This window comes from Aythya marila, assembly GCF_965140915.1.
Source record: "Aythya marila genome assembly, chromosome: 17".
In the NCBI taxonomy this organism is placed as follows: domain Eukaryota; kingdom Metazoa; phylum Chordata; class Aves; order Anseriformes; family Anatidae; genus Aythya; species Aythya marila.
In genome coordinates, this window is record NC_139058.1 from 9,295,298 (window position 1) to 9,306,349 (window position 11,052).

Genomic DNA, 11,052 nt, shown 5'->3' on the forward strand with positions numbered 1-11,052 from the left:
TTTGCTTTTTTTTTTTTTTTTTTAAAAAAAAAAAAGGAGGGAGCAGAAAAAATGGCAATATAGGTTAATTCACTTCAACATCTTCATCAACATCGGTGCCAGATGCTCTTTCAGCTGTGGATCAATTTGAATGTTGCTCAGTTCTTTGATATTCAGGATCATCTCATGGGCTTGGAAGAAAAGCTCTTTCCCCACAGCTTCCTCCACCCGCCTGCGCCACTCCATCAGTCTAGGTCTGTCTTCAAAGATGTCACAACCAACTCCAACAGGCTGCAGAAAGCGAGAGAACAATGATGAGGCACTGGGCAACCCCCTCTTTGCCAAGACAACAGGCACCAAAAATGTACCTGCAGGTACAGGCAGGGGAAAGACAAGGGAGGAGCTCGTTGAGGAGCATGAACGAGGAGGGAAATCTCCACAAGTCTGGTGAACCTATCTAGGGGACACAGACGCAAGTCTGTATTTTAAAGGCTCTTTAAGTCAATTATTGAGTGCAGGAACAGCTCTTACAGAGTAACAGAGAAAACTACCACTTACTGCCAGTGAGTTTCAGCTACAGAATCAAGGATGTGGTGGCCTGACAGTTGCAGGGACAACTGCACTCCACTGTCAGGTCTGCTTGATTACTAATTGAACAGATATCTTAGCTGACATAGTCTACTGCCTTCCATTTGCTGCCTGTGCCACATGCAGAAACACAGTGCTATAGAGAAGCAGAACTTGCTGTTTTTCAGTCTCTGGGATACAGAACTAGGAGAAGGAATCACCTCTGGATTGCAGGACACAAGCCCTGATGGCCTGGGAGAGAACAAGGAGTTTGTAATAGACTTAATTTGATTGCCACTGTCTGGGGTTCAGTCTTACATCTTCCAGACATGGCATGGGCAAGTACCATCAAAAGGATAGTTTTGTATGATAAAAATATTTTAAAATAATTTTCTTACTCATCAGACCTGCCTGCTATTGCTTCTTACTTGCTTTATTTATTATCTTTTTCTCTGGGGGTTAAAAATAAAATCAGGATAAAGGATGATGGAGAAGTATTGCTAGAGAATAGAAACAAAAGAGATCGGTTGCAGCCAGCTTTTTAAATAAAAAAAATAAAAACCAAGTGATTTTCTGAACCCACTCCTGACTTCTCTTCATTGTCTTGGTTCTGCTGAGATATGCCCTTACTTCTCTTTCTAATGAAGTGTTACCACATGCTGCATCCCTCCCTGCCCAGCAGCATGCTCTCCCTTGTGCTGAGACCTCATTACCACAGTCCGGCACTCACTTGCATCAGCTCCACAATGGCCACAAGATCTGCCAGAGAGATCTCATTCCCGATGATAAAAGCCTTGTCCTGCAGAAACCTCTCCTCAAATTGCTTCAGGGAAGTGGAGAGCCCGTCCATAACCTCCTGGAGCTTCTCTGAGGGCAGTGGCTGCCCTGTGAAGAGAGGAATCAGCACCTGAGGAGAGAACGCATGTAGAGTACAGCCAGCTGTCTTCTCATGGATTTAGTGTAGTCATTTAAGTTACACCCCCTGAGGTACTCATGACTGTCAGTGATCTTAGGGAGGATGAGCTTAGAGCTTCATATACTGCTGTAGTTTCAAGTAGCTCACAGGCAGGGCACACACAGTCTAAAGTGACTGATCTGCAGTGACAGTGACCTCCAGCTAACGAGCACCAAGACACAGAAAGAAACCCAGGATTCGGTGTTTTGTGCCTGGCGTTGCACCTTCCCACTCCCCCTCGGTGGGTTACAAAAGAAAAATGGCACACAGCTTCTAGGAAGACAAATCTCTGCAGCAGTCACCACTGCTAAGTCCCTGGTTTCAACAGTCTGAGAGCGGTGAGCGGGCTGCAGGCCCATCAGCCACCCGTGGTGTCCACCCTGCCATGTAACTGCCTGCTGGAGGCAGGAGCTGCCAGTCCTGTCAGGATACCACAGGAAGGCACGGTGGTGGCTGTGGCAGGGAGCGTAGGAGGCAGTGGAACGCATCAGCACTGGCTGGAGAGGCAGGAAATGGCTTCCTCTGCGTGACAGCAACAAGCAAGGCGGAGAGTGAGTAAATGTCATCGTGACACCACCCTCTCTCTGGTCTTCCAAACACCATTCCTTAGACCACTAGAAATGTTTCCATAGGAATCATAAGTGTGGCCCTTGTCTTCATGGGCTTGCTGGCACAGGGTGCAGTTGCCTTTCAATGAGGTTTGTCACCATTCACAGAGGTGTGCGCACCGTCAGAACATGCAGTATTTCACAATGATGCTGCCTCCACCTACCATGGCTAAAGAAATATAGTTTACTTAGAGAAAAATTTAAAGATGTAAATTTCCACCAGTGGGAGTGGATTGACTTTCTACTTACTGCTAGTATATTCAACAACTCATGTTGTGATTGCTTAATCCAAGCCAGGATTTTTGCCAAATACATTTAGATCTATTTCATCAGAAAATTCAGGGCCAGTTCTCTTCTTAAGTGTTTCCAATTATGAATGATGGGATCTCTGGGTACAGTCGTTTGAAATGGCTTCTCCTTTTCTGTATCTTAGGGCAGTTTATCTTCTCACAAAACTAGCTAATGTATCTTCTGTTAGACAGTGGCTTAACATGTTTCCCTATTTTCATTTGTTCTGAGGACTTTTCTGGGTCACCTAATCATCAACAACGAGCTGGATTTCTTTCTCTTGGAGCAGTGCAATAACAGCTTGTAGAGACTGGAAGAAACTGCTCTTTGTACAAATCTGACTCATATTTGTGTTGCTTGTCTGGGCTCTCTAGCCAAAAATTCAAATGTCAATAAATCAAAAAGCTAACTGAGTCCTGATATGTTTCGTTAGGCATAAATGGCAAAACTTCACACAGGAAGAGTGAAGTTCTTACCTGTTTACTGGCAACCTTTACTTCATCTGAAATTCCCTATTATAGCTGTACTTGTAGGGCTATATTTGTATCTGGGCTTCTCTAAAGAGTTGCATTAGCTTTTTGATGAGTTGATTGGAAACAGGTGAACAGCCTCAGTGTAATTTTTTTTTTATATTTTTTTTGCCTCAGGGTGATTCTGTTAATTTTGCCTAAATGTAAATTGATTTGACCACACTGAATAAAGAAATACTCTCTGTATCTTTATTCTACCTGTTGCTGAACTTATTTCAGGGTAGTACGTAAGTGTGCCGGAAGGAGAAGTCTCCTGGATTTCCACCCTCATGGGGCTGCAGGGACTCGATGAGTGAAGAACACAAGCCTTCCAGCTTCCAGCAACAACACATGCACTTGCCAAAGAAGCAAAACTTGTGTGTGCTGCATAGGGAGGGGAAGGCCCTTAGAGGCAATACCCAATCTGTTATATATTTGTTCATAAATCATGGCAATAAAAGTCTGTTGGCCTTCAAGACCTTCTGTATCAGTACTACTTTTAGGCATTGGAATGGGCTGCCCAGGGAAGTGGTGGAGTCACCATCCCTGGAGGTCTTTAGAAGACGTTCAGATTTAGAGCTTAGCGATATGGTTTAGTGGAGGACTTGTTAGTGTTACATCAGAGGTTGGACTGAGTGATCTTGGAGGTCTCTTCCAACCTAGATGATTCTGTGATACTTTAAGGGGAAGAAAAAAAAAAAGAAAACAACAAATCGACCAGAGCTGCTTTTGCCAGATCCTGATGTCAAGCAACTAGGAACAGCTCCGTCTCTGCCAGCTCCTTTCAGCTAGGAATAGCCTGGGTTTGTTATTTGATTCTGACAAACTCTCTATGCTGGGCCTGTTCAGTATTTGGCCAGGAAAACATTGCTTTACACTGATTTTAATACTCAGTCTCCTTACCTTGATCCACATGGTCTTAGGAGCATTAGCCCGGATGTTAGCGTGATGCCATGAGAGGTATTCATCTACCTGGGCCCGTTTTTGGATGTCTGATGGGTACCAGTGGTCGGGAGTGTTGTACTTTCGACTTAGATACAGCAGAATGGCAGTGCTGCTCAGACATTAACAAGAGACAAGAAAGGGGTCAGGGAGTTAAGATGCAGAATGCCTTCACTTCAGTTCCCTCTCCTACCCCTTCTGAACTTCCTGAACACTAAAAAGCATTCAGACCCAGGTTTCTGACAGAGCCTAGGGGCCATATATAGGCACCTAATTCACGTTGACATTAGAGATGGAACTTTATCGCCTTAGTCCCCCTGAAAACTTTAACCTGCTGGAAAATCACAGCACTGATAAAAGTGCATTGTACTGCTGGACAGTAGTGGGGTAAACAGACAAAAATCCTCCATAATCATCTGTCAGCGATGTTAACCCCATTTGTTCCTCAGCTATTCTGACCTATTTCTCTGACTTTTGCTCAACGTTTATGTGCCTGTGTACTAAATGAAATGTAATGAATTATGTTGCCTTTTGATCAGATCTATGTCTTTCTAGCCTGCACCTTTCATTGAAGCCAGTGGAAGTCCTAGCAGGGAGAGCCTACAGAATCTTATTGTGTTTGTCCACATGTTTATACTTCCACTAATGAGCTGAAAAAGTCAGATGGAAAAAAAACTTAGTCATCTGCAACAATGTGTAGGCTGTTACTACAAAGAGATGTCATAGATAACCCTGTGCTGACAAAAAGAAGGAAAATGCAGGCCCCCCAACTATTCTGATACTGAAATAGTTCAATTATTTTAGTGTTACGACACTATTATCAAGTCTCCTTATTAATTTTACATTAAAAAAACTAAATTTAATCTCTGTAGGTGTTAATTTGTTGTTATGACTAAATGAGGTAAACAAAAGCAGCTCCTTAGTTTTCTCTAGTGTAAAAGGGATTTTCATACAATTTTAAACAATCCTCAGAAATGTTTATGGTCCTATTTTGAGGTAAGTGCATTCAGAGGATCAACAAGTTAAGTCAACTGATTTGTTTACACTATGAAAGATAATTCAAACAGAAAATGGAAACAGAGTAAATGAGGTTATAGTATTACAAATGACTAAGATGTTATAAGGTATGAAACTTTGCAGAGACTTTTTCAATCTTTGCAATTCTCTTTTGAAAGCAAATACACTTGAAATATAAAAATATCATCATAATTATATTTTCATCACATCAGGAACTCGATGTGAGTTCATAACATATTAACCTCTTCGGATTGAGAAGCAAGGCATGTGATGGAGGAAACAAGCACTTACAACGTCATCGTAGGCAGAAAATGCTTGCTTCTCCATAAAAAGACTTAAAGACATAACAGCTAGTTGATAATCTATAATTACAGAAGTTCCTCCTGAAGGAGCACCTTTCTACTGACTCCAAGTTCTTTATCTCCACATAGGGATCATGTCTATCTGAAATAATGCATAGCTCTAACTGTTTAGCCTAAAACTGCATATTGATACATATACATATGTACATATAAATATAATTTATTTTCTCTTCAGGAACAAAGGAACTGAAATGCCAAAGCAGATCACTAATCTGTTCCATTCATAAATGGCCAGTTTTGGGATCCTTAGTCATTCAGAGGGAATGACGCCTCCTGAACACCATATGTCTTACTGGTGCCCAGGAGGCCTGAATGTCTGAGCTCTTACCATTCTGCTAGGGTGAAATCTCCATCCTTTAGTGCTGGTACTTTCTTCAAGAGGCTGATTTTGCTAGCCCCTTCACTATTTAGTGGCCCTAAGAACATGAACAGACAAGTCGGAGGTTAGAAGAGTAACAGCCAGTGAATAACTAATGAAATATGTGCATCCAACTGGAAAATCATGAACTCTGCTAGGTTTTTCCTATATGGTCATATTTAGCAATTAAAAGGTTGAGAAAATGAAGAGTGACTCTAAAAGCCATCAGTCCTGTCATGTGGCATGAAGCAGTTCACATTTTAATGCATTTTTATGCAGGAATTAAGTTGCTTGACTCTGGTTCCAGCATTCCCTGCAAAAAATACTGAAAAATCATTCCCTAAGAGGCACTTAAATACCATGATGATGATACTGTTATTGAAAACACTATCTGGACTTGAGAACAGCGTCCTATGGTTAGAGATGGGGTAAAAAGATGTAAGTTAGGATATAAGTTAGACAAGTGAGCAGCTGAAAAATACTTCGTATTTGCAAACAAAGCAGGGACTGGAAAAGTTGAGTTTGCATGCAGAGCATCCTGACGAGGCTAGATGGTTGCTGCTCCTGCTCCTCTTCCAGCAGACAACACCAAAACAAATTTGTTTTCTTCCAGTTTGTAAACATGGCTGACTCAAGCTAGGATGTAGTCATGATGGTAAGCAACTTAAGAGCCTTGGGCCCACGGTGATCACTGCAGTGGTTAATTATTCAAAGAGAAGCTGGGTGGCTTATAAGACACACAGAGCAGAATCTTTCCCTTGTTTGTTTGTGGCTCAAGAGCAGGGGGAACTGAGCACTTCCAAAGAAAGCAAATGTTGATCCCACAGCACACACACAGCAGAGGATGTTTCCAGGGTTCTTGCTGAAATGGGAAAAACATGAATGTCAGCAATACAACAGTGGATTCACAAAGTAACTCATTCTGCCACAGCGCACATTCACTAGGGGCAGGGAAACTCAAAACACCTCTGTCCTGTATCACTCGCAGCTCTGGGTCAGCATTTCAACCTACCTCTGTCAGGAAAACGTAAGAGGAAGAAGTTATCCCATAAAAGAGTTTGAACTCCACAGTTACTTGGAGTTTGGAGGCATTAATTGCTGGCTTATATCTAATCAAGTTTTCAATTTCTCACTGAAGGTGCTGAACTTGCAAGTCAGCAGTTAAATGCCAGGGAATTGTACAAAAGTCCAGGAACGTGTACAAAAGAAAAGGTTTGAGAAGTTTGTTTACTTTGCTTGGTTTAAATGCTTTCTGTAAGGAGACATGACATTCCAGGGTGCAAAGCCTGATCAAATCAAATCAGCACAACCAGCAGGAAGTCTTACACAAAAATCCCTTTGTTCAAAAAAAAAAAGTACTAACAGACAATGATCTACATCTCTGAGAACTATTTGCTGCCATACAGGAGGTGGTGGCAGTGTCTGCTTTAATGGACAAAAGTGCAGCACGAAATAGTCTCCAAGCAGTAAAAAGTCTTTGGCCTATCAAATTTATTTACAGTTGGCTGTGGGAAGGGGCTGGAGAAAGCAAGGGTGCTGCATTACAAAATACAGAATGCAAAAAGGTCTCTGACTACTTTCCCAATATTGATTTCAAGTGAGAAAATTCAAGCAGAGCAAACATTACCACCCTACTCTTGTTTCTAGCTGACCAGCCTCTACCTTGTTTCTTCTTTGGGAAGCGTGTCTTTAAATTCCAGCATAAGTAGCTTCATTGGAGACTGAGGGTCACACTCATCCACTGTCTAAGGGGATTCAGATGCCCATCTCCTGTCTCACTGGGAAATGTCTCTATCCACCTACAGTGACCATGCCTTCCTGCTTATAAAGGTGGGATGCAGAGCAGAACCAGGCAGCAGCATCAGGAAAAGCAGGAAGAAAGGGTTTCTTAAGAATTAAGAAATTAAGACAAATGGAAAGTGTGAGGTAACAAGCCTATTATCTGAGAAACCTGAACTTAAAAAAAAAACAAAACAGCAAACAAACAAACAAAAAAACCCCACCCCTAACAGAAAATCAAGCCAGCAGACAAAGTACAAGTACAAGGTGCCATATTTCTACGATTTATATCACAAAAACTGCAAGGCAGATTTGTGTAAACCTCTTGCCAGCCAAGGAGTTGCTCTGGGAAAGTGTTTGGACCCGTGCATTTAGAGGGGCTCCAAAGGCCAGTGCTCACCACACCCAGCTTGGGCTAGATCTATAGAGTTCAGGTGATCTTTGGAAAAAATGCAGCAGAAGGTTGCAACAACCTACTTGGTTGTTGGTTGTTACAACCTACTGTGTTTATCATCTAAGGTATCAAACAACTGAAAAACAAGGATATGAGAAGTAAGCAGTGGGTAAAGGCAGCCTGAATCAGATTTCAGCCTGCTTTCATAGTGTATCAGTCTCAGCAGGAATACTGAATACACATTCCTCATGGGACTGACATGTCACTACAGCAGGTTGGACAGTAGGTCAGTGTCTGTTACACAGACTGCACCACAGCCCAGAGACAGCATCCTATTTGCTTTGGCTCCTACAGACACAAAAGACCTGTGCCAAGACCCTGCCACTGAGCTGCAAACTGATAAAAGCCTCGGTATGAACACTAATTCCAGGTTGCTTCAGTGGGACTGGTTGTTTATTGCTTTAGAATAGAGACCAGTATTTGTATTTGCAGTTTAGCAGAGTTTAAGATTGTGCCTCTCCCAGCAAGCAGAATTAGACTTTTTGTTCAGTTATTACATGACCCATCCTTATCAGTCCTGTGATGTTCACTTGATTTATGGTGCTGTTTAGCATCAGTTGCATCCAAGTGTAATTAGTTCTTGGTGTCCCACAAGGGTGTGGGACACTCCCTGTGTGTACTGCTGGGCTTTGAGGAATAACTTTATTAAGCGGATTGGTAGGCTGCACACAGGATTCTTAGTGTAGGGAAGATTCACTGGTGGTAAAAAGAGAAATGGAAAGACTCTACAAAAGAAATAAGAAATAAACACCACATCGGTTCATTTGCCAGTTGTGTCCCTGCCAAATCATCTCCTCAGCCAAGGATTTCCAAGTACTGTGCTTTGCCTTAGGCAAAGAAGTAACAATTTACTCAGAAAATACAATATGCAAATGTTCAATAGTCATCTTATACAGCTGGACGAGTCTGAACAGCTGAAAGTTTCTGCTAAGTACACCCAGAGCAGTCCTTGGCTGTCACTGTGACTAATTTGCTAGAAATGGCTGGAGGAACATTCCTCGGGGATCCACAAAAATAGACGCAGCATGGCTATGAGACAGCTCTTCGAACAAGAGCTCCATGGTCAAACCATTGTATTCAGGTGGGTCTGCAGGGTGCGTGTTGGAAATCTCCCAGCTACCTGACGAGCCAGTCCTTCCCCTGCAGCGGGCCAAGCTGAGCTTCCAGGGGCTGGGAGCAGGTTCAGCTCTGCTGTGGTCTTGCCAGGCTTGACCCTGCTTTACTGGCTCCCCAAGCAGGAAGGGACCCCGTCTTGGAAGGCCACAGGGTGTGACCCCACAAAAGTCTCCTCTGAGCTCTGCATCCCCGCACTCCTCAAGCAGGTGATCTCCTGCTCCCACTAGCTCCTGCATTTTGCTCGCCTCCCGATTTCAAGCGTGTCCTCCTGCTGCTGCTGCATGTCCCCAGGCACACACTGACAGTGCCGTACCCCCTTAGCAGGGAGAGGCCCGTTGCGTTTCCGTCCACCTGGAGCAGACCGAACGCCCCTACGGGAACAGCCCAAAACGATTCGATCCCCGGGCAAGTCCCAGCGAAGCAGAGCTTGGGATGCAGCCGTGACAGGAGCTCAGTGCGGTGCTGACCCCAGAGCTGAGCAGGACATGGCGAAACCCTCAGGCCTCCTCGCTCAGGGAGGTGAAAGGACTGTGACAGCAGCGGGACGAAGGCACCTGCAGCTCGCAGCGAGGCGTGACGGGGCAGCAGCCCTTCTAGCGGCGGTGGCCGCACGCAGGGTGCGGAGCTCTGGGGGCTGCCAGCACCCGTCCCCCGCCGCCCCAGGGTGCCCCCACCGCCTGGGGCCTGCTGTCAGGAGATTGTGTTACGGCCTGGGCTGCTGCCAGCCGGGCCAGGGCACAGCCTGTTCCTAGCGGGCAGGGCAGGCAGCACCGCCGGGACCCCTCCAGCCCCGAGCCCCCCGGGCGGGCAGGGGAGCTGTGACAGGAATATAACGGCCCCGGGGGAGCCGGGGGGAGCCTCACCTGTGCGGGGCTGCTCCGCGCTGCTCGCCGCCGCCGGCTTCTTCCCCAGCACCGAGTCTGCCAAAGAGCCGAGAGAGGGGCAATGAGTTTCAGGGGGGGGGGACGACAGGGGGACACCCCTCGCACCCCGTCCCCGCCGCCCGCCCGCCTCCCCCGTCCCACCTTTGAAGAGCTCCACGTGCTTGAACTCGAAGGGGATGTTGTTGCTGCGGGCGAAGATGTAGATGGAGCGGCAGGGCTGCGACAGCAGGTCCAGGTACAGCTCCAGCCCCATGCTGCCGCTTACTGCTGCTGCTGCTGCTGCTGCTGCTGCCACCGCCGCCGCCGGCTCTGGCCACGGCTGCCCGGAGCCGCCCCGTTGGGGCAGGCGGGGGTTGAGCCGTGCCTGGGCGGGCGCTGCCCTCCCCGTGGGCCCGGCCGGGCGGGGACGCGCCCCCCGCGGGCGGCGGCGACGCTGAGGGGAGCCGTGAGGCGCCGGGCCCCGGCTGAGGGCCGGGGGTGCCCCTCCGGGGTGGTGCTGGGGGGAGAAGGGGAACTGAGGCGGGGGTGTCCCCGGGGAACCGCCCCGGGTGGCAGGTGGAAGTGCTGGGGGTGCTGGGGGTGCTCCCTGCCCCACAAAATGTCGGGTTGGGAGAGGAGAAGGCTGCTGGGGGGAAAGGTGTTAGGGACGGGGAGTGGGGCACGCACTCGGAGCAGGGCTGGGTGCCAAGCAGCGTGCAGCGGGGCTGGGCACCCCCCGGGTTTGGGGTTCAGAAGGGAGCTCCCCCGTCACGCACCCTGCGCAGTGCAGCGAGGTGACGCCCTGACGCGGAGGGCGGCAGCGGAGCGTGGAAGGTTCTCTGCAGGCACTTCACAGGCCAGTGACCCTCCTGTCTCCCTGTTACTTGTCATTCAAGACCTCCACGTGAGCAGAGAACTAAAGTTGAGGCTGAATTCGAGCCCTTGCGTGCACCCGCAGTGTTTCCCAGCTGTGCAAGTCGGGGACAGCGACGTGCTGGTAAGTACGGGGACGTCATTGACTCTCAGAGCAGCTGAACCACTCAAAGCAAAGTCACCCCCAGTCAAACCCACCTCAGCTCAGCGACACCTTGCTATCAGTGCTGTGCCACAGAGCTCACACGTCACACACAAGTCCTCTGAAACAGCCATGGGAACCTCAAAGAGAGGGAGCTGGAGGACCAATTTCTGGTCTGCCTGTACAAAGCATCGTTACACAGCATGCTGAAGAGGTTCAGATGCTGAGCAGTGAGCTCAC

General features: G+C 47.0%; 1 protein-coding gene and 1 long non-coding RNA gene across 3 annotated transcripts in view; one reads left to right on the plus strand and one right to left on the minus strand.

Annotated features, from left to right (window-relative positions):
• Positions 1-10,323, minus strand: LOC309884754 (glutathione S-transferase theta-1). The gene is made up of 6 exons (XM_082774010.1): positions 9,960-10,323; positions 9,798-9,854; positions 5,556-5,643; positions 3,810-3,960; positions 1,277-1,453; positions 1-270 (listed from the first exon to the last, which is right to left on the minus strand). Exons 1-6 carry the CDS (start codon positions 10,069-10,071, stop codon positions 70-72), a joined length of 786 nt encoding a protein of 261 aa, XP_082630136.1. The 5' UTR covers positions 10,072-10,323; the 3' UTR covers positions 1-69.
• The window catches only part of LOC309884756, a 12,563-nt gene continuing 11,424 nt past the window's right edge, over positions 9,914-11,052 (plus strand). For both annotated transcript variants that reach the window (XR_014318682.1, XR_014318683.1), the window contains exons 1-2: positions 9,914-10,053; positions 10,694-10,794. This is a non-coding gene — a long non-coding RNA (uncharacterized lncRNA). The remainder of the gene's footprint in view (positions 10,054-10,693; positions 10,795-11,052) is intronic.